The sequence below is a fragment of the Gopherus evgoodei genome, chromosome 9, assembly GCF_007399415.2.
Source record: "Gopherus evgoodei ecotype Sinaloan lineage chromosome 9, rGopEvg1_v1.p, whole genome shotgun sequence".
Taxonomy (NCBI): domain Eukaryota; kingdom Metazoa; phylum Chordata; order Testudines; family Testudinidae; genus Gopherus; species Gopherus evgoodei.
The window spans coordinates 95,825,272-95,849,823 of record NC_044330.1 but is presented as its reverse complement, the minus strand read 5'-3'; the positions used below and the strand labels follow the sequence as shown (position 1 = coordinate 95,849,823).

General features: G+C 40.5%; 1 protein-coding gene across 9 annotated transcripts in view; it reads right to left on the bottom strand.

Annotated features, from left to right (window-relative positions):
* KIAA1210 (KIAA1210 ortholog) overlaps nucleotides 1-24,552 on the bottom strand; it is an 87,764-nt gene that overhangs the window by 61,918 nt on the left and 1,294 nt on the right. For 4 of the 9 annotated variants that reach the window (XM_030575561.1, XM_030575562.1, XM_030575569.1 and 1 more), the window contains exon 2: nucleotides 6,635-6,703. The exons of 1 other annotated variant lie outside the window; for it this stretch is intronic. In XM_030575561.1, the coding sequence (XP_030431421.1) occupies nucleotides 6,635-6,681 (47 nt within the window). In that variant the 5' untranslated portion in view covers nucleotides 6,682-6,703. Of the gene's footprint in view, nucleotides 1-1,840; nucleotides 2,055-4,633; nucleotides 4,674-6,634; nucleotides 6,704-24,552 lie in introns of those variants that run through there. 4 more of the 9 variants (XM_030575565.1, XM_030575564.1, XM_030575574.1 and 1 more) reach the window with 3 other exon arrangements.

The window sequence follows — 24,552 nt, the reverse complement described above, 5'->3', positions numbered from 1 at the left end:
GAGCGATATATATTGTTTCTAACAGCAATAGCTATCTGCTCAATTGCCCCATGTAGACAAGCCCTTAAAGTCCAGTTCCTAACAAACCACATAAAAACTTAATCTTGTGCTCCAAACTGTATCACAATGGGGTTTTGTTTTAACTGGCAATAGATAAGATCAAAGTAGAATATGAACATCAAAAGTGAAGGTCACAAAGTGCTAATAATTGCACTAATCCACCCAGGAACTGATCACAAGACTAAGATGACAGCTCATGAAATGGAGTCGAAACAAAAACCCAGTGCAGCACCCAAAATAAAGAAAAATCAGGATTTTTTAAGGAAACAAATGCAAACAGTCTGTTACTCCACATTACAAAGATAGAGATTCAATGGGAAACATACAGACATAATCAAAATCTATTTCACTGAAGCCTCATCTGGCTACAGGATCCATTTTTGCCTCAGCCACACTGGATGCTGAATGATTCCTAAGAAAAACATTTGAGCAGAAATGAAACAAATATCACTGGCTATCCTAAGTATGGGGCATGGTGTTTTAATAATGGAAGTAAACAATTATATTAGCCATGAAAAATCAGATTTTCTTGGCTTCTTAACTGAAGACAACATGAGGTGGCTTTCTCACAAATGCAAGTGGAAACATCTATCTCCTCACCAAGTCTCCCTCTTAGCTTATTTCGTTAGCTATGGACACATTCTCTCTCTTTGTGTGGGTATTACTTTCTCTTCTAAATATTTAAAACCTTTTTATAGATTGTGGCTGAGATATTCAGAGGTGCCTAAGAGAGTTAAAATCCAATGGAAACCCTCGCTGAAATACAATGGAGTTGGGTGCCCTTTGAATTTCTGAATCTCCATCAAAGGAATCAGTGCAATAGGCTCCTGGACTGTAGTATATAATCTGGGAGGAAGAGGGTGAAATCCTGGCCTCATTGAAGTCAATGGGAGGTTACCCATTAGTAGGATTTCACTCACATATTTAACAGTGCTGCATGACAGAAGGATCATGAGTTCTTATCTTAAGCTTGAAGATGTAACTGTTAGCCTTTTCCTGCTATTTTCCTTCCAGTGTATCTTGTACTGTATTACAAGCATAGCACTCTCTACAGTCTGCTCACTTAAAGTATCAGTCTCAGAACCACTGCTCAGCTTTTACAACAGAATATTTTGTTCCATTCCTTAGCAGGGATAGTATCAATGGAAAAACCAAGGTGTCTTCATAAATCTCTAAAGCACAAACATAATCATGTCGTGTTCAGTTTCAGTCTCTCTTCACAGCTGACCCCACAGACCGTAACAGTGTAGAAACCAAAATTATATATTTTAAATAAAATCAAGGACAATTGGACAATGGAGAGCAAAAATGAAAAACACTTTCAGCCTTTGTGTTCAAAAGCTATGCACATGAATTTCTAAAGCAGCATCTAATGCTATGACTCTAGCTGAATTAATACAGCTCTTTGAAACTAGTGTGCATTTTTCTCTGTTTCTTATTTTTATTCATGATTGTACAACCAATTTAGGTAATCTGGAAGAAAGATTTTTTTCTTCTTTCAGTGTAATTGGACAAAAATCTTTTTCAGGATAGTAAGTGTTTACAGCTACATTTAGTCCACTAAAGAAAAAATATTTCCAATTCTCATTAGTCTAATATAGCAGTCATAACAGCTATTCTGCACTTTGTTATTAAGAATGGCACTTCAGGTTGAGAGCATGGATATTTTATTTGGTGCTATAGTTCTTATGCAGTATATCAGAGACAGAATTTTAAAGCATCCACTAGAATCAACTAACTTTAGAAAAGGTAGAGGGGGAAGGGTTAGAACGTCACTTACTTTTTACTTTTCAGGCAATTGTAGAATCCAGCCATGGTCCTTCAAGTGAGATATGTTTAATTCATACTCACGTGTGGATGCCAGCACAAAGATTCTGCAGCTTAGAATCCTGCTCCCCAAATGCCCACACACATACACAAGAAAGCCAGCACGCCGATGCAATTACTAGCCAGATAAAAGTTCCTGATCTGAGGCCCACAGTCTCTGCTGAACTGGGTCCAAGGAGGGTTGTGCTTGTTCCATAAATGGTTATGAAATGTTAACTCCCCCTTTTCCTGTCTCTCTCCAACTTTTGGTAACCACAGCATCCTAAGTGAAAAATACCATATGTTGTTTGACTCTGTCTCCCTACAGGGCTAATAAGGGACTGGGTTGTAATTAGGATGTGAAGAAGCCCTGAGGAGATAACAGTGGTTTTTATCAGAGAAAGGCAGACAGAAAACAGTGTCAAGAGCTTTGAAACAGCAATAATATTTAAAAAAAAAAAAAAGAAAGCCACTTTCCAGCAGTTATGAAGCAGGGGATCCTTTCAGACACGCCATCTGTACTGCAAAAACAGGCATTATGCTGCCTCAGTATAAAACATCTCTATTCCAACAAGCTGCTTTGCGCACTACCATGATGATGAAATCCCATTCAACTACTGTAAACTCACCCCAAAACTTTACTTTTGCATATTAACAGAATTTGCTTGGAGTTTAAAGCATCTAACCAACCCATTAGAAAACGATTACCTAACCCTGTCCTTTTAAGAAAGTCGTATTTGTACTGGATCTCTCCACTACTACGCTACATTGTGCTAAAAAGAAAAGAAATGTACCATTTATACTTATCACCACTAGTTTGCGTTTGCGGGGTCACTAATCAACTGACACTACAAAGAGAGGTAATAAAAGTATTAATATTCTCATTTTCCCCAGTATTCAAACTGGGAAGCTGAAATGCAGAGGTTAAGCGACTTGCCCAAACTCAGATACAGTAGGCGTGTCGGTAACAGAGCTGGAATATAGAACTCCAGAGTTAACTATTCCCAGGCCTGTGCTCAGACTAAATCTCTCTGTCTCTAAAACTTTCGAAGTTTTTTGATTACGAAAGTCACTGTATAGATGCAAAATGCAGTACTAACTGTGATCATGTGATCCAGAAAGATGTCTCGCTTTCTGTCCCATCTGCATTATAGTAGAGCAGGGGTAGGCAACCTATTGCATGGGTCCCAAAGGCAGCACACAAGCTGATTTTCAGTGGCACTCACACTGCCCGGGTCCTGGCCACTAGTCCAGGGGGGTCTGCATTTTATTTTAAATTTTAAATGAAGCTTCTTAAACATTTTGAAAACCTTATTTACTTTACATACAACAACAGTTTAGTTATATAGTGTAGACTTATAGAAAGAGACCTTCTACAAACATTAAAATGTATTGACACACAGAACCTTAAATTAGAGTGAATAAATGAAGACTCGGCACATCACCTCTGAAAGGTTGCCAACCTCTGTATTAGAGAGACCTATTTTATTGGGTTCCAAGTTTCTATCTTTCCGCAAGGCTGACTGTAGAACAGTATTGCCCAAAGCGGTCTACACGGATTCTGTTAGATCTGTCAGCAGCCTTAGGTACCACTGACCATGAGACTCAATTGCAGACACTAGCAGGGTGAATTAAGCTGCTCTTGCGTGGCTCTATTCCTGTCTTTCTGAGAGAACCCAAAGGGTAGCTGTGGACAATTGCTCCTCTGCTCTGGTGCCCACAGGGATCCATACTGCCACCTCTTTTGCTCCATGTGGTTGCTAGGGTGGTTACACAGGCTGCAGCATGCTGACATCGTTCAGTTCGATGTCTCCATCATACCTGACCCAGCCAGAGCAATTAATTTAACTATCCAGTGCTTGGATTAATTTGGGATTTGGATGAGAGCTGGCTGGCTGTGATTCAGCCCTGGCAAGACTCAGATGTTGCTGGGCTATGAGAAGCAAGTGGAAGAGTGGGCAGAAGTTATATCCCTACCCCTCACTAAAGGAGTGCGTCCACCATCAGTAAGACAGGGGCACAGCCGGAGCGTGCCGATGGGTCTTGGGCTTGACATGGAGCCCAGGTGGTGGTTGTGGCAACCGCCACTTTCCCCGCCATCTGTGCATGGCAAAACAAGTGCGACCATCTCTTCCAGTGTGGGCCTTGCCTTGATTACCCATACCTTTGTCACCTCACATATAGACTGGTGTATTGTGATCTATACAGAAGTATACCTTAGGACCACTCAGAACCTGCAGCTGGTGCAGAATGCAGCAGCCTGCTTAATAGGTGGAGTTGTGTATTGGAAACACATTAGGCCAGTGCTACATGATCTGCACTGGCTCCCAATAAGCTTCCAGTTGGAATTTAGATAGTTGGTTTTTAGCTATAAAGCTCTAAACTGTGACTGTCTAAGACCTGGATGCTTGAGAGACACTTCTCTCCCAGCTTCCATACTGATGCAGTGGAGATCAGCAGGACTGCTCAAGCTGGAGCTCTATCAGTATAAATGACGGCCTTCTCTCTGATTGGTTCTCAGTTTTGGAACACGTTCCCTCCATCACTTCCCCACATTTGTTAACTTTTCAGGCACAACTCAAAGCCTGTCTTTTTCTCTCTTCCCCAGTGCTTCTGAGGAGGAAGGGGCTGAGGTAGATATATTCATGAGCAGTCCTTTATTTATGTCGTGATTTTAATTTCTGGGATAGATACCTCGAGCAGAGGAAAGGCTCTAGAGTGTCCATGTTAGAAACCTGAAGATATAAATAAACAAATTGCAACCTACCAAGTCCTAAAACATAGCCAAGGGTCATCCTCCTCCGTCACTGTAGGAGAAAGACAAAGTTTAGTTATGACTACCTTTTATTGCCAGAGAACTCAAACAACAAGCAGTTTCATCCATCAGGGATGAGACAGGTTCAAGCAGATAAATGCATACAGCTACCCTATTTCCGACATTAAACAGTATTTAGATTTATATGCAAATTAGGCAGGTCTCTCAGAGTCTTGAAAAGTTGCTAATATTCCCTCCATTTGCTAAGATTGGGTGCACCCAGATGTTGATGAAAGAGCAGGTGAAGAGAGATCAAAGGGCAAGTATAGCCTAAGCATATCACCTCCTAAAATTCCCATGCTTGGGGAATCTCAGCAGTCAGCCACAGAACAAAGGAGAAAGTCTGGATCGGTTAAAGTCAATGGGAGTTTTGTCATTGATTTCAGCAGAGCTAGGACTTCAACCTCAAAAGAATGGACATAAAGGGTGATGTTTGTGACAAGTCACCACAACAACAACCATGTGTGGGCTAAATTCCACCCTGAGTTATGCTTGCCCAATGCCAATGAAGTTCACAGGAGTGCTTCTGAGGGCAGAACTGGGTAAGATATATGACAACCTTTGCATGGTGCATATTTTTATCAGAAGAGCAATGTTGATGACTCTTGCAATTATATCACAAATCTCACGATAGATGATGTTTTTCCTAAAAACCCAGGTCCTTGAGTCATAGGATTAGGAGAGAATCTTTGTTTTGTCCTTTTAATTTATTACAATAAATTAGTAGCCCTCATGGTTGTACAGAAAAGATTTAAAATACAACTAAAGGTTCAAAAGCCAGAAAGCAAATAAAGAAAGGCACATTTATTTTTTTCCTCACTTGTGATTTTTAGAGCACTGATTTGTGGTGTTTGCTTGAGGGTAGCAGTGCTGTAAGACAGGATTCCCCTAAGCATTTTCCTTGAGAATAGTGCCAGGCAAGAATAGATCTAGGATGGACCAGTCTCTTTGGAAAGGGTAAACACTGAAGTGGAGAGAAGCAAAATTTATTATGACACAGGGAGATGGGGAGACGGACACACCCTCAAATTTAAGAGAGCTGACAAATATACCCAGATTGGAAGTCCATTAGGATAGGGGCCATGGGCCCAATATCCCACTCTGTCAAGTATCAGAGGGGTAGCCATGTTAGTCTGGATCTGTAAAAGCAGCAAAGAGTCCTGTGGCACCTTATAGACTAATAGACATATTAGTCTATAAGGTGCCACAGGATTCTTTGGTGCTTTTACAGATCCCACTCTGTTACACCAGTTTAATGATGGTGCAACTCCACTGAATGGATTTAGGAATCAAGCCCCATATCTTCATTCTCTGTAAAGCACCAGGCACCAAGTAAAGGGTATATATGCATGTATCCCATGACCGACTCGATCACAGGGGCATAGTTTCCTGGCGGTGCCCATCTCTTCTCCGGGACAAAGGCATTGTATACAAATGTTAAATAATAATAAATAATAATAATAATAATAATAATAATAATAAACAAACATACATTAATATTATATATATATATATATATATATCCCCGAATCATAAAATCACACACACAGATAAAATCCATTTACAAGAACAGGGAAAGATGCTACCTACAGCAGAATTCAGCATTATTCGTAACAGAATTGAAAATCAAACCCAAGCTCAGCAGAAGGAAGCTTCCAGTCGTTGGGAGGATGCTAAGAAGCAGAATGTACACACACACACACACACACACACACACAACCACTTACATTTGTAACCTAATGAGTTCTATTGTACTGAATTAGTGCATTTGTCAAGATGACTCCATGTTGAACTCCTAGTTCAAACAAACAAGAGTTGGCTAGAGACAGAGAGTCTCCACCCAGCATAGAAAGTCAACTGAAAGAATGCTGAAATCAAAACTCCGGCTATTGAGTAGCAACCACCCAAAAAGGAATTCCCAGAGATTACTATGAAACTTTATGACTCGTTTACCCTATGGAGCCTTGGAAGTAGGATCTGGTCCGAAATCTGTCTGGCATTCAGTTCTGGAGAGGCTGCCAACTGCAATATTTATAAGAAGAAAAGAAGGAAACTCAATCAAAATTTGAATTGCAGTTCAAAAAAAAGTGACAAAACACAGCGGCAGGGCCCAACTCTGTTCCTAGTGATCTCAACAGCAAAAGCCCATTCATTTAGTAGGTACAGAATTGGGCCGATAATCCTCAGTGGATCAGACTCTTTGTTAATATGAAGTACATTCCCTCTCACGTTTCCTCCCAAGATGTGAGCTTTTCCCCCAGGAAAATATGGGTTTCTATACTTTTGTTGTTGCCTTGAAGTTACTTATTTTAACACAAAAATCTGCATTTGCTGGTTTTTATTTAAGCAAAATATAGTCCAGTTTCCAAAAGGTGACATTTTATACTCATATATGGATCAATGTCGTAAAACCCTTTTCTTTTTTTTAAAACGGTACTCACTACTTACTGCTATTATTCGTTATCATTTGTACTGAGTAGCACCTAGAGACCCCCATATTAAGTTTTTCAGCTGTTGATATGAAAGCACTTTACAAATGCTGGTAAACATCATCATTCCTATTCTAAAATGAGGAAACTGAGGCACAGAGAGGATAAGTTACTTGCCGAAGGCCACATGGCAAGGCAGTGGCAGAGCTGAGGTTAGACCACTTGACTTATTGTTGGGTACCCTACCAATGGATCACTCACCCTCCAATAATTAAGCAAGTCTTAATACACATCTGGGGGACACACAAAATCTCAGCGCTTGGCCATATGAGAGCACTGTACTAGCCAAAAGACAGCAGCATGCAGATCTTTGCAGTGCTGACAGGGTCTATGAAAGCTGGCGGGGCAGTGGGGAGGTGCCCAGTTTTAGGATTAAGACTCAAATCTGCATTTCCCCAAGGTTTGGGGGTTGGGTTTAGCTGCAGTGTTCCAGCCCAGGTTCATTTTAACTCCACTCGACTCTGAACTACCTTGGCTTTGCTGACTCAAGTATAATCCTTCCCCTCCCATCATCTCAAGGTAGTTCGTGTGCACTGTGTTTAATTAAAGTAACAACTGACGTGGCTCACATTCGCTGCTGCTGCTCCTCTCTGGCCTAACACCAAAGCATCACTCTGAGCCGGTGCTGAGCTGAGACAGTCACTGGGCACCCACATCTATCAGTGCATTGTTTCCCTGCATGTGAAAGCAGAGCAAGTTGCTGTGTCACAGCTCATTTAAAGAAAGGTGCTACCTCAGCACGGGGGAGCATCATTGGGGAATCAAAGGTAAAGTTTACTCAGGAATTTCTTAACTTCTGCACTAACCCACAGGGAATGAGGCATGTCCAGGCAGAGCCCAGTTACTCACTAGGCCATCTTTCTCATCTGGGATTATAGAAAAATGTCTTGTATTAAAAAGTAACGTCTGAAATCAGAGATTTTTTCCAGACATCTGTACACATCAGTGTACACACAGCAGAAGCCTCTTAGAAGTCAGAGATCACACAGCAATAGGAAATGCAGTAGGGGAACCCAAAAAGAGCTAGACGCACTGGCATAGTTCCACAGTCACCTCCCACCCAGTGCATCCGCCTAAGCTCTACAGCAGGAGTTAGAAGCTGCAAATACAGCCAAGAATCAAAAATATGTTTCACATCCAAATTAAGTACTGCAGTTTTAGCAGCGCCGGGCAACCAAGTCTCTACTGAACCAGGATTAAAAAAAAAAATCCTTCACATCATTAGAACTTTAAAAAAAAAAATTTCCACAAGAAGATACCATATTCCAAACACAGCTGGGCCACAACCATGTTTCACACCCATTTTAAACATTGGGTTTTTTGGGTTTTTTTAGGGGGAGGGAGCGGGCTTCCTGGTACAGAGGGCCAAAATGTCACGTCAATTTTACATTGAGCAATTCTGGGGGAGGAATAGAAATCTTATAACAAACCGGCATTCATCCTTGGGGCTTAACATTTCTGCTTTTAAGTATATTTTAGGATTTCTGGAATGGCTTCTCATTAAAAGGGCAGACTTTTGGTCTCTCTCATTTTTAGCCTTAACCTCTCTTCTGCAAAGATCTGTGCAGGGTTTGATTGCTATAGGTACCTATACAGTCCTTAGGGTGAACATTCTTTATGACCTAGTTCCCTCTCCCTCCTTGCATTTCCAATCCCTGCCTCCCCCCCCGGGGTCAAGAAAAATAAAGAAATCATATTGTGACTTTTTTTCTTTAAGTTAAGTTTTTCTTTTGTGAGAATACAAAAGCAAAAATATTAGCATCAATATATATGAAAACTATATGCATTTCTAATGTCTGCATCACCATAATAGTTGAGCACCAAGCAACATTTCACACTTCTATAGCACCTTCCAGCTAAGGATCTCAAAGTGCTTTATAAACTTCAGATAATTTAGCTCTATACCATCACTTTTTAGAGATCTGTAAAATGAGGCACAATGGCTTGATTTTCAAAGGTGTTGAACATCTGCTGTTTCCGTCAACTTCAACATCTCTGAAAAATCATAAGTAACTTGCCAATGCGGCATTTATGGAAGAGCAAGGTCTTTCTTGAATCCAAGTCCCCTAACTTCTCATCCTGTACCTTAACCATAAGGCAATCCAGACTCCATTAATTGAGTATTATCATATCTTCTACTCGCAGAAGGGAGATCCTCCTTATACTCGGGCAGGATTTCACCATGCTCTTGGTCTTACCAAAATATTTATTAAAGTGTGACTTTCCAGCTGAGTTGCATATAGAATATCCGTTCCAATATAATGTAATAAAACTTGTGCAAAAACCTAAATCTGACCTTGGAAATCACTTTTTCCATAAATCATGCCACTATTCTCTTTGCATTTGCAGCCTGGATTGTTTAGCTGTATGGTCACATAAACAGGACTCAGGAAACATCTTCTTGAAGTAGGAACAGATCCAACAATGAGATTCCCTTGCTGCCAAAGGAGCTTGGCTTAGGAGTTTTCAGTGAAAGCCCTTCATTACTACAGAGATGGCTGAGTAGGCACCACTTTTACAGGCTGCAGCATCAGAGCTTTAAAGAAACAGGGTTGGAATAAGGTACAATGTTCTGGGGAAAATAAACAAGAACAAACAAGTGGCGATAAGAGGATTTCTGCTTTTCATAGTTTACACACTAAGACGTCCATCTGTGCTTAATTTTAGGAAAAAAAACAGAATCAAATCCTGTCCCTGAAAATACAGAACTGAGTCTCTTAGGGCTGGTTTACAATACGGGGGAAAATCGATCTTAGATACGCCACTTCAGCTACGTGAATAACGTAGCTGAAGTCAAAGTATCTAAGATCGAATTACTCACCATCCTCACGGCGCGGGATCGATGTCCGCAGCTCCCCCTGTCGATTCCGCAACTCCGTTTGGGTTGGTGGAGTTACGGAATCGATATAAGCGTGTTCGGGGATCGATATATCGTGTCTAGATGAGACACGATATATCGATCCCCGAGCAATCGATTGCTACCCGCTGATACGGTGGGTAGTGAAGACGTACCCAAAGACTGTGTATCTGTATCAGCTCTTTATTCATGTATATGAGCCTGGGAGATTTTCTAGGCTACTTACTTTGGAGTCTATTGATCTAATTGCATTCCTTTTTACTCTCTGTGCAAGATGTCTTTTCAGTTACTCCCCTGTTGCAGGAGTCTGTGTAAGACAAGCTCTTTCAATACCAAGGATATTTAAAAAAAAAAAAGACAAAGAAAAAGGGAAAATATTATTTGATGCCAGGAGTTGATATTTCCAAGCATGAGTCATCTCCTATGGCTGGCTACAGAACATACCATAGAACACACTACTTCCATCAAGGAATTTGAGATAAAGTTCAGTATGTCCTATCCAGGTTATCATTGATTGTTAAAATATACTAGAGAACATACTGAACCTATCCTGTGTATTCTGGGTCTCCTCAATGCATGAGCAGTCAGACATTAACTCTTCCTGGAGGATTCGGAGTTAAAGGTCATGCCATGTGTCATTCAACAGGTAATTTCCCTTAGATTTGCAACCCGATCAGAGACATAGCTTGGGATCTTGGTGTCACACTGCATTAATCTCCATACAATATGTGTGTGTGTGTGCGCGCTGTATATAGTAGATTCATTAGGATTTTATTAATTTACAAGGATAAAGTATGTAATATTCATTCTTATATAAAAATGTGATTTATTTCTGGGGAAAATACTAAGGTCCTAGTATGAGGAAATGCTATTTTTTCACACAAGATTGTAAGTCCAAAAATGCAAGATTTTAATGGGTCTTGATGAAAAGTGGATTATTTTTTGAGACAGTATAAGAGACCGGTATTTCCTGTAAAAATACTAGCACAGTCACTATTTTATACATTAGGAAACTATGGTTCTTTTGTTTAAAGATATGTAAGGCATAATCTGAACAAAGCAGCTTTACTTCTACACCTATAACACTCACTTAAGAAAATATGTTAAAAAACCACTAAGCCCTGGTCTACACTGGGGAGGGGGGGAGGGAAACATCGATCTAAGTTATGCAACTTCAGCTACGTGAATAACGTAGCTGAAGTTGATGTACTTAGATAGACTTACAGTGGTGTCTTCACTGTGGTGAGTCGACTGCTGCCGCTCCCCCATTGACTCTGCCTGCGCCTCTCACAGCACTGGAGTACAGAAGTCGATGGGAGAGCACTTGGGGATCGATTTATCGTATCTAGTGTAGACACGATAAATCGATCGCTGCCTGCCGACTTAGCGGGTAGTGTAGACATACCCTTAGTTGTAACAACATGACTCACTCTCCTTGGTGTTCAGTCAAACACAATTTAAGCTCATCTGCAAGAAAATGTGAGAACTCAATAGGTTGGTGGCATGGTCCAAATGCCTCTGAGTGCTTTAGTGTAGAGGTTTACTATAGCAACAGGAAGGGTTCTCCTGTCATCATAGGTAATTCACCTCTCTGAGAGATGGTAGCTACATCGATGGAAGAATTCTTCCGCTGACCTACTGCTGTCTACACCGAGGGTTAACCTGGCTCCGCTCTGTTGATAAGGGTGTGAATAAGGTAAGTTTTCTATGTACCCCTTTCTTCTCCATTCCACTTCTAGGGGCAGATCCAATGCCCACTGGAAGTTGGATCAGGCCCTTAATGCTGCTAATGCTTGTGCAAGTTTTAGGAATACTATAAAAGGCCATCTGAAGTTTGATGGGCATGCTTCTCTCACAGTAGTTTCTGCCAATATAGCCCCTTTGACTTCAATGGAATTACTCTTGATTTGCACCAGTCTGAGTAACAGGAGAATCCCCCTCACCGCTCATGTGTCTGGAATTTCCTCATAACCACCAACACCCTGGATATTAACTGGACTAAAGAAAAAACAAATTCAAAGGTGAAGGTCATGTCTCAAGTAACGCCTCGCTGGCCATTGATTTAAGCCATAATACAGGAAGGCAGGGAAGTGCAGTTCTGGGGAAAGGCTGTCTATGGTTCTGTTCAATTTCATTATCCCGGTCTCCATGTACGTTACTGTAGAAATGCAAAAATTCTTGGGCTCCTTCTTTATTGCTTGGGATAAGGAGATGTATGATGAAGAAATCAAGGAAGGGGCACTGCTGAATACCTCGGACCTCAATGAAGAACTCGGTCAGGTCGAGTATGTGTTCACAGACAAAACTGGAACCCTTACTGAAAACAGCATGAAGTTCATTGAGTGCTGCATAGAGGGACACAAGTACAAAGACGGCATTTCAGAGGTGGATGGGTTCTCTCACACGGACGGGCCCCTGAAATATTATGGGAAAGCAGAAAAGTGTCGAGAAGAGCTGTGCCTCCGTGCCTTGTGTATGTGCCATACGGTTCAAATCAAAGGAGACGACGTAGATGGCTTGAGAGTAAACAAGGAGCACAGGACCTAGATCTCCTCTTCACCAGATGAAATAGCTTTGGTTAAAGGCGCCAAAAAGTATGGTTTCACTTTTCTAGGACATGAAGCTGATTACATGAAAGTACAGAACCAGAAGAATGAAACTGAAAAGTATCAGCTTCTTCACGTACTAAACTTTGATCGTGTCTGTTGCCGGATGAGTGTTATTGTGAAAACCAGTAAAGGAAAGTTCCTCCTATTCTGTAAAGGGGCAGACTCTTCTATTTTTCCAAGGGTGCAACAAGATGAAATACAACAAAAAAACTCTAGTGCCTGCAAACAGAAGACTGAATACAAAGTAAGCATTGACCTCATCAGAAGAGCAATAAACTCCCAGAAAGTCTCCTCTGTCAGGCTTTATTGCTGTGAGAAAAGGAAGCAAACAGAGAAATAAAAATCAAACCTTTGCATCTACTTAAAATTGAAATCAAATTAGCTGATGTTGGTCAATATCTTGTTTTCTTTATTTCACTTCTTCGGGACATGCTCAGAGATGTAGCATTTGGCCCATATAATAAATTGCAAAATAAAGAAAGTGTACAGGGTAATAATAGTACCTAGCACTGATGCAGCATTTTATACCTTCAAAGTGTTTTAGAAGCATTTTCCACAACCACCATGCGGTATATATGGTTACTCCTTACCACTGTTACAGATGGGGAAACTGAGGAAAAGTAATTCAGTGACTTTCCCAACATCTGTTTGAGAAAGGGAATGGTAAGGAATTCCTGATTTCCAGTTCTATGCTCAGACCACAGCTGTCTCTCAGCCTCTCCTTCTGTTATGCCTACATCTATAAAAACAGTCAATCAGAAAGGTCTATGTACCACTGAGATGCTATACAAATGAGCACTCTACAGATACCTAAGATAGAAAGATGTATGTCCATGGGCCAGATCTTCAGTTGGTGAAAGTGTGATAATTTGTTGAGTTGCTGCTCTGATGACCATGAAATCACTGATCAATATGCGATGTGGTAGCCCATATCATAAACAACAAGCTACCACAAGGCTCTGAACTTGCGCCAACCCTTTTTGATATTTACATAAGTGACACGGCTCCAACTAAATCCTGAAAATTTGGATATGCAGATGAACTTGCCACAGTCCAAGCATCAAACCTGCATGACATTGAGAAAGCATTAACTGAGGACCTCCAAAAGATGGAACAATATTTCCAGACATGGAGGCTCAAACCAAACCCTGGAAAAACAATAGTAAGTGCATATCATCTTGATAATAAGAGTGCCAGAACCACACTGAAAGTAGCTTTCTGTGCTAAAATCTGCAACACAATTACACTCCAACATATCTCAGAGTGAAACTCGACTACGCCCTCTCCTTCTACGATCATCTTGAGAAGGTAGCTGGAAAGATAAGAAAGCCAACACAATCCAGAAACTAGCAGGTACAACCTGGGGTGCATTAGCGTTGCGAACATCTACAATAGCACTAGTATATTCAGTAGCTGAATATTGTGCACTGGTATGGAGCAGATGCAGCCACACACAACTTGTGGATACCCAGATGAATACAGTGATGTGGTGCATCACGGGAACCCTTATGTTGACTCCAACACTATGGCTACCTGTCCTATGTAACATCACTCCCCCACCGATGCGTCGAACTGCTGCAACGTTCCATGAAGCTCAGCCAACCTGTGAAAACAGAGGTCTTCCTATTCACCAAGACCGTGACAATGCGACCCCCACCCTCACCCCCAACATCGTAAGTCCTGCAAGCCTTTCTGGGAACATTCATTTAGCTTCATGCAATCAGGCTATGATCAGAAAGAGGCTTGGAAAGCAGATTGGGCTAAACAAGACTTAAAAAATAAGCACCTTGTGCCAGATCTCACGTAGAAGGTTTCTGGGTTTGACCTTCCATGGTCATCTTGGTCAACTCGGAACCAAATTCAAACCAACCCTGGTAGATGCGGATATCTAATGCACAAATGGAAAATCAAAGACTCCCCGGTGTGCAAGTATGGTTCCCCACGACAGACCATTGAACATATCACCACCTACTGCCCAATTTATAAATATGAAGGAGGCACTTACTGCAATAAATTCTGCTACTCCTGATGTAGCCATTTGGCTCGATCAACTTCAGGTGAAATTGCAGTTGCTGCTCTACGCCAGCCATACAAAAGAAGATGTGTGATAATGCCAATGAAGTCAACCAAATTGCTGAGTTAAATTACAGTCAATGAGGCTGCACCAATTTACTTCATCTGAGCATGTATCCCCCTGAGTCCAGAGTTCTGAAGTCATCATATAATAAAACATACCTTGTACAGAATCAACTTCATGCAAGTTCTCACACAGCAGCACACTGGATAGTCAGATTCCATTTCTGGGAATCCTGAAAGATCAGCAGTTTGTTCCCAATCATCTCTTAAATATGTTGGCATTGTTCCCACAGTAAAGGGAAGACAAAATAATCTACTACATTTCCAGTTGCAGGAAAGATGCAAACTTTAGGAGTATTTTAAAGACTAGAACTATTTAGCAAATTTGGGCACCCATTCAGCAAGGTACTCAAGCACATGCCTGAAGTTACACAAGTGGGCAGTACCCCAATTTCAATAGGGCTACACATGTTGGCGCTAGGCATGTGGTTAAGTACCTTGCTGAAATGAGATCCTAGCTATTGACCAGAGAAGTTGTGGTGCATGTAGAGGATTGCAATCAAAATCACTCTAATTAGGTGCCCATTACTTTAGTATCTTAGGCCTGCTTTACACTGGAGGGGCAGGGGAAAAGTGAATAACGTAGCTGAAGTCAATGTACTTAAATTGACTTACCGTGGTGAGTCAACTGCTGCCGCTCCCTCATCAACTCTGCCTGCGCCTCTCCCGGAGGTGGAGTACAGGAGTCGACAGGAAAGCACTTGGGGTTCGATTTATCACATCTAGACTAGATGTGATAAATTGACCCTCTCTGGACCACTGCCCGCCGATCTGGCAGGTAGTGTGGGCATACCCTCAGTGTCTTAATGTGGGGCTTAACTGATGCTTAGAGCCTTGCTCAAGCTCTCTTGGAGTGAATTTCACCCTGCATGCACAGGACTCAGCTTGACTTTGTTAGCCCTCGCAACATGATTAACTTTTGATGCAGATACACTGATTTTAGCTATAGATTCTTTTCTGCTACTAGATTTAATAAAGTAAGTTCCATACAGAGAGATACCAGTCAACCATAAACTTAGAGTAACAGGAAAGTTAGAATAAGAGGAGTTTTTAGTGTCATCCTATTTAGCTAGAGAGTCTTCCTCTGTCTCCTTCAGGTTATTAGCTTCCATCAAAGCAAGTAGGCCCAGATTCTCTCTCACAAGAAGTTTCCACTTGGTGCAGCTGAGAGAGGGGATCATATTCTCAAGGCAAATCTTTGCTGCATTGGTTAGAGTAGCCTGGGAGCTGCTGTAATTTGTGCCATCTGGCCATGGTCCTTGAGGAACTATATACCACCTAGGGACAAGCCAGAGCAAAGTAGTGATATGGGGAGTGGTGCAAGAACCTGGTGTGCTGGCTCTGCCCCAGCTGAGAGTTCCCTCCATGCCAGGAAAATTCTTAGACAGTCCCTAATGTTTTAAAGGCCTTTAACATATCATTTGAATTCAAGGCCTTTCTAGTATTTTAAAGCAACCAAAAAATACAACTGCTGAGTTATATTATGGAAGGACTTTTGTTGTTTGTTATATTTGGTATCACAATATTCTACATTGTACTATTTGCACATAATGGGTAAGGTTCAAGGTTTCACTGAGACATGTAACTAAGTATTAAAATGAATCAGTCTTTCGGAGCAGCAACAATACCAACTTTTTCCCAGGACTGTGTACAGTGTTGTCACTATGAATTGATGATATATTATTGCCAAATATAACAGAAAACATTACTACAATCGCCCCAGAGGAATACAATAGAAGAGTGTTGCAGACAAAGAATCTGCACGCCACGTAAAATAACAACATGGTCTGAGTTCTCACAAAGCTAAAATTTGATTCCACTCTGAAAAAGCGACCCTGGTAAAGTGTTAAAAATTGCAGTTTATTGTCTTTCTAATTTACTCTCTATATATGTAAAAATGCTTTCCCGCCTATCTGCTGATAGCCCTGTTAACTAAAAGTCAAACTGAGATTTTTCTGATAGCACAAGTAAAAAGGCAGCAGATATAAATCTAATACTCTCACTCACCAGATCAACCCCCTCTGCGTATGCTGTTTTTTATTAGTCACTTTCCTAACCCCACTCACATGCACAAAAGCGGGGGGTGGTATAACTTCTAATGCAGATAACCCATTACTATAGCAATGGCAGGTTTGCTCTGTTTCTCTCTCAGACATCTTAATTAGAGAGATGATGTTACATTAATTAAAAAGATAATATAAAAATATAAGCAGATTAACTTAATTCTACAGACTTGACAAATCAGCTAAAGCAAGAATTTCTGAGATAAAACTCAGATTTCCCTTGCTTTAAGCTGATTTACAATAAGAACCTTAACATTTTTAATGTATTTTCTTCTCTAATAAGCTATCATTTTTAATTATTGAAGAACCCACTAGCCAGCAGCCTTAGGGGTCTAACATTCATTAAATCCACTCTTCAGTCATCACAATGGTAAGGTAAGAAAACACAAAAGATTAATTCCAACAAAGGAAATTGGTACTGAAACATAAAGCCTTAAGGAAACATATGCTGGCAGTTAGTAATACATGTATAAATGGTTTAACATTCCTCTCCTTCTTGTATAATTATTATTCCTATGCTGAAGAAACACAGAGGAGAGGAGGAACACGGTGCAGTAGGCCAACATGTTATGCTGAGATTTTGAATTCCAGTCTCTACTGTTGAGTTGCTATGTCATTTTCAAAAAGAAGGACCAAACACTGGGGGAAGTTATAGGGAAGCCAAGCAAGCTCGTGCTTGGGGCGGCAGGTTCTAGGGGGCAGCATTCCAGCCAATCCTAGGGCGGCACAGCTCCCCTATTTCTTTTTTTTATTATTATTTTGCTTTGCCTCTGGGTCCGGCCGCCCTGCACCCTTCGGGGGGGGGGTTCTATTTTTTGTTTGTTTGTTTGTTTTGCTTTGCCTCTGGGTCCAGCTGCCATGCTGCACCCAGGGTTTTGAGTTTTTTTTGCTTTGCCTCCAGGTCTGGCCGCCCTGCACTCAGGTTTTGGGGATAGGGGTTGCTTTGCCTAGGGTCCGGTCACCCTGCGCCCTGTTTTTTTTTTCGCCTGGAGCAACGAACCACAGCCACTGGGAGCCACAATCGGCCGAACCTACGGATGCGGCAGTACACAAACTGGCCCAGCCCGCCAGGGGCTTTGCCTGTACAAGTGGCGGAACAAGTCTGGGAACCACTGAGCTAGACAAATCCACAGCTTCCCATGTGGTGCCCTAACCTGTTAAATCATTTCAAGCCAGACTTGAATATAACATATAGCTAGAGAACCAAAAATGAAATCAAGAAAGCACCATTCACTCCCCAGTTTGGTGTATGTTCCTGGATAATTATATTCATAACTTTGCACTACTAGAGCTCCGTTAAAAGGCAGCTCTCAGAGCACTTCACAAACACGAAGGAAGCCACACAACCACCCAGAAGAGCTATATGTACCTTGAAAGCTTGTCTTTTTCACCAACAGAAGTGGGGCCAGTAAAAGACATTACCTCACCCACCTCGTCCCTCTAATATCCTGGGACCAACACAGCTACAACAACACTGAACCTCTCCTCCCCGTGAGGTAGGGGACCTTACATCCCCCCAAAAAAAGACAAGATGTAGGCATGGGGTAGGATCCAACTTGGGAATACCTAACACCTGCCTCTACTTTGAGAAGGTCAAAGTGCTTAGTAAAAACAGGGGTTGGAGAACATGTCCCCTTAAGCCTCTCAGGCACTGGTGGTGTCTCTGGGCTTACAGATGGGTATTCTAAGGGGAGCTGGGCAAAGCTTTGCAAACAGATTGTTTATTCACTGAAAAACAATGAATTATTTTCAAGAAGTCAAAAACACTTTAATTCAGCCTTTTCTAAATGAAACATTTCAACTTTCTTTTCAAATTGCAGGGTTACGTTAGAAAACTGCTTAGATTTATTTCAAAACAACAAAAAAGAAAAAAACACTGGAAACTAAACTAAACTCAAAATCTCTTTTCAGACAAACAAAATGTTTTCAATTTGGGTAGAACTAAAAATTTTGTTTGGGATGGAAACAGGGTTTTTTCTGTTTTTTTATTTCCGTGAGAAAAGCCAAAAATATTCCATTTCTGGTACACCTAAACAATTTTTTTCCCCAATTTAGTTTGGCTACCAAATTGAAAAATCATTCTTCACTCAGCTCTAATCCTAAATCACAGAGGTAAAACTGCCACTGACTCTGTAATTAAATGCTAAACTGTATGATACTGTTCAGCCGCTACCTGGTGCTGTGTGTAATTTACCTTATCTGAGACTAGATTTGCAATACCTGGGCAGCACATTAAAGGATCTTAGAGTGAACATCTCATGCATCTCTCTGGAATGGAAGCTCTGTGGGGGAGTTCACATCTGGGAAAGAGCCTGACCTGCAACCTACCGGGTACAATCAGTACCTGACAGATGTCACTGGGAAAAGCAGCAGACCCTGTGTGATTTGCTTAAAGTCACACAGCAAGTCAGCAGCAGGGCTGGGAAAAGAGGCCAGTTTCTTTGATTTCTAGTCCCACAGTATAACACTGGACAAAGCTCCCTACTTACACAGAAGGGGCTGCATGTAACTCTCTTAGGGAAGCTGAAAATCTTTTAAAAACAGCGTAGTCATTCAATAGAGCACAAACTGGTAAAATAAATGACAGCAGAGATAGTCAACAGGATTAATCCCTTCACTGCTGGCAGGTATTTAAATCAATGGAACATCAAGACATTCTCATAAAGACTAACTACAGTGGCAAAACTGATTTTCAGGACAGTCTACTTTCAACCAATACTATGTCAAATTTTCCAGCAAACATAGGCAAAAATATCCAATCAACTCCTATGAATTACAGTAGCCTCCATTTATCAGTAATTTTTAATTAAGCTGAAATGCGATATATATTGCAGTAGAGAGAAATAATGAACAGATCCAGATGTGCAAATCTGGTACTTACAGAAAATGGCTTTGGAAGAGCACTGCTGGTTGTATAACTCAATAGTAAATAGCATAGATGAGGTCACATTTGGGGCTAGGATCAAAGCCATCAGAAAAATAAACTCATTTGCATTAGCTTCCATTTTGCTTTTGAAGGGTTAAGGAGCTTCTTATGAAGAGGCTGTGAAATTAGCTCCACATTACTGTAAACTCCCAAAGCACTAGGGAGCATTACTGCCAACCCTAAACCTTCAAAAATCATGAATCAGGCTTCATCAAAATTGTGAGATTAAAAAAAAAACAACATGATTTTTAAACCCAAAAATAATATGAGGGTGGTATTTGTCTTCTAGTTTCTGAGCCTCTGGGTGGGTACATTCTGTTCACATTTTCAAATCTTTCTCCACAAAGGTAGAAATTTAGATATTTGTGTTTTTAGTAAAAGATCTGATTGTCACATAATCCCTTGACTCCAAGAGCTGAGGCTTTAAGAAAAACACCAATTATCATGAGACACGTGATAACATTGTAGGCATTGGCAACACTGAGTAATATTGTTTTAAATGGTTCCTGTTATTGGAGTTAATTACAGATCTCATCTGCAGCTATGTGAGGAGGTATTTTCCAGTTGTAACCTGTAGCACTCATTCTATTGAATGTAGAAGTTATCAGCAAAAGGTGTGGTGGTAAACCTTCCCAGATCAAGACAAACTTATCTGCCTCTCTGTTTAAATTTCACTGTAGATTGGCCTTAAATAAGATACAGTAACTTGTTAGTCTTATTGGAAAAACTGCTTTCCAATGAAAACAGATGGTAAGTAACGAACCCTTATGCAAATCGTTCTAATTACTTTTGAAGTCACTGATCAGTTTCAAACGAGATCTATGCTTGTGTCATTGGCATTGCTTTTGAAAATTATTTCAGATTTAACAAGTCTGTGCATGCATGATTCATGGTAACACCAGTGGCCCAATGTGCACAATAGGGCGTATAACATGACTCTAGGTCACATTGCTATGTGCTCTATGTTTGATTTGTCATTACACAGCCTGATGTTCACATTATATAACTAAAGATTTTGAAATCAACCACATGGTGAACACAGGCTGTAGTTTAAAGCCAAAGATTAATGAAAATCCTCAGAAAAACACTCTAGCGGGCTCGCTGGGCCACTGTTCATTTTCTTTAGATTCAGTTTTAAACTATTAAAAAATGATTCAGCAATACGGATGAAAAATCCTGACTGGAAGGCTTATAGAAATTACAGGAAAGATTAGGCAACATTGATTAAAGACGCAAGAATGTTTATTTGTTAGCACCAAACATATTAGACTTTCTCCCATAGAAACCATCCAGAATAATCATGTAATGAGAACCAGACAAATATTGTTCAGTGCATCTTAATTTTCTCAATTGTTCAGAATTAAGGAACATTCTAAACCTTTCCCCAACAGTTATTCATGATCTTGACATTTTCATTTGTCAGCATCATCTAATCATGAAACAGTCCAAATAAGCGGACTTTTCTTCTATCAATCAACAGGGGGTTCTGAATGCAGAAACATTCTTAATTTCTTTTCTCCCCATCTCACCACCCTCTTCTTGGTAAGTGAAAAGGCTAAACAGCCTTTCTGTAGCTATATTTTGTCTGCAGCGAATACACCAACTGATAAATCAAAACAAATTTGGAGAACAAACAGTAATTATGAAACTGATGTCTGTGGTAATATTTGCACTAGCACTAGTAAATCTTCTGAAGGCTTACACTAAGACAGCAAAATTAGTTTATCATGACTACTAGATCCCAGAGAGACTGGGAAGAGTGGATATTGATTGCACAATATGTGGAAATGGCTGAAAAGACTGTATTATAGGTCCCAAATTACAAGTAATGTTTGCGTAATCAAATCTGCATTGGGCATCTAGGAATCTTAGACATTTGGTTTTAAGAAAAATTTCTCTGAGCATTAGAATGAAAACTCAAGCAAACAACAGTGGAGAAAAACATCTCATTTTCAACCGGTATAGTGAAAAACACATGAAGGAACCCTGTGGCACCTTATAAACTAACAGATGTTTTGTAGCATGAGCTTTCGTGGGTGAATACCCACTTCGTCGGATGCAACATCCTGACGAAGTGGGGATTCACCCACGAAAGCTCATGCTCCAAAACGTCTGTTAGTCTATAAGGTGCCACAGGATTCTTTGCTGCTTTTACAGATCCAGGCTACCCCTCTGATACTAAACACATGAAGATATTTAGTTTCTGGCCCTGGAGCATCTGATTAAAGTTTAGTTACATAGTGGAAATCAGAGTGCAATCTACACTGTATTGTTAATATATCTGTATCGTACATATATTTACATTATGAGTATATAAACCCTAAGTTAAGGAGATGCTGAGCAACTCCCACCTAAGTAAATAAGAATTGAGGGCACTCAGGATTTCACAGATTTGGGCTCATCTCACTGTTAGGCTAAAGAGTTACGGGTTCAAATCCTACATCAGGATATAACTTCATACCCAGTCTGAGAGGATGTGATCTTTTTGATCAAGTATTTAGGGGCTCAATCTTGCAAAGAGCTGAGGACTCTGACCTGATGTTGCACAGCATTAAAAATGTACTTTACTTTAGGCATGTGAGCAATTTCATTGAAGTTAACGGAACTACTCATGTACTCAGCATCTTTCAGGATCAAGCTCAAAGTAAAGTATTTGGTTCAACAATAGTCCCAACAGTGCACATTGTATAGTGTTATGCAAAAAAAAAAATAAAAAAATCAGCCAGTATCTTGCTGACAGAAACACCCACTCATAGATAGTGGTTTCTGTCATGTATGACCATTTGTTTGTCACTGTATTCATTTTGCAGCACTACAGCACCTATATATTCACATTTCCTATAATGTAACATGTCACTTGCAAGCACACAAAAGATATTATTACATGCTTTCTGGGGGCTGCTGCTGCTGCTGCAGTGGAGAGAGTGGAAATGAGGAGTATCTGAAGCTGCCAATACAAATATCAGAAAAGTAATTTCAATGGTATTATATAAAAGCCCCCATCTAGTAGAACCTGCTGCTTCTAAGACATGCAAACTATAGAACCTTCACATGCCAAGGCCTTTGCAGGCAGATATCAAAGATCAAAAAGAGAGCAACAAAAGCCAGGGCAGGGAACTGCAGGGCTGCCCAGGAAGAGCAGTTTATGTAAATAAGTTTCCTCCCTCCCACACTCCAAAACTGTGTACTACCTTCAAAACTAATAAGGCCCCAGTTCTGCAATGAGCTAATGCAGAGCTTCATTGTCTGCATGGCATAGGGATTCACCCACACCCAGGTCTTTAAAGGATCAGGACCTAAGCAACATTGGGGCTCATCAGAATGGCTGTCAGAACTGTTGGACTCTTTCAAGGCCTATGTTTACGGAAAATGGTGTGACTGCACAGGATTATGTAGAGGGAATGATTCGTTGGGTGAAGTAGGGCCATACTGAAGAAGATCTGTGTGCACCTTGCTACCCAGGTACAAGCACATGGTGCACGATTAGGGCATGCTCCTAAGAAATCTGTCTCACATGAGTAATTCTTATTCACACAAGTATTCCCAATTGAAATCAATAAAACTATTTACGTGAATAAGGACTAACTCACAGGATGGGTGGTTAGCAAGCTCTTAAACTGGGGATCTCATCAGAAAAGTGATGGTTAAGTGAATGACACAGTAGATGTGGTTCCACAGCAATTGTGATTACAGATCATTTGTTCAATTTACAAGACGATACGATTTTTCTTAATGTCTGTGTGGCAAACCCATCCTGAGATCTGAAAGTCAAGTTGAGTTCCTTCAGTGTACTACAGCACAGTATTAAAGATTACACACCTGGGATTTAATGGACAGTATTATTGATGATGCATGAGGCAGAATAAAATCCAGATCATTCACCAGTAAGCATGTTGGCCCTGCTGGGCTAACATAAGTTAAACACTGGTTTGGGGCATAAAGTACAAAGGGCTGACTCAAAGACACATGAAACAATATTCTGAGAAAGATGGTACCAGTTTTACATATGACAGAACCTCAGTAATTCACACGAATGACAGGAAGACACTAACAAATACAGTACATGAGCAATGAATATAACCAAGGATAGTGCCTCACAAGATGTACTTGGTTACTGATTTGACAAAATGTCATTTAGTTTTAATTATTTATTTTACTTCATCGCATTTAGACATTAGCGTTCTGTGGTATAAATTAACAAAGTAAAATTTTAGTAGAACAGGCTTAACAGAAGCCTCACCACAGTGACCTACTGTTAACTCTTTGCTAAGAAGTGGGTACAGCAAGCTCACCAATTTCCTTGTGTGAGTTGTAAGACTGTCTGATTTCATGTGGGTATTATAAGGTGTGATTCGGTGAATCCATTTTGGTGTTTGCTTACAGGTCTGATATTGCAGCCATTCTCTACAAGCTGCAGAATTGGGCTCTGAATTAGTAAGGAAAGTAACCCACACATGCAAGTTAAGTGTAATATGCATACATGCAACTTGCCCAATTTCACTCATCAAGACTTTTTAATATTTCTTTAACATTTTTTCCTTCAAATTTAGTAAAATGCTATTTTTTTCCTAAATACTATGGTTATGCCAACTTTAGAACCAAACTCTACCCCAATTCTACAGACACATCTGTCTGAAAGTAACTTGATACATGTGAGTAATTCCATTGACTTAAACCGACTACTCTCACATGTAAAATTAAGCATATGCATAAGTGTGTGCAGAGATGTGGCATACGGACAACTTAATAGTGACTAGATAGAACTACTGCATAGATACCTGGGGGCTGAAA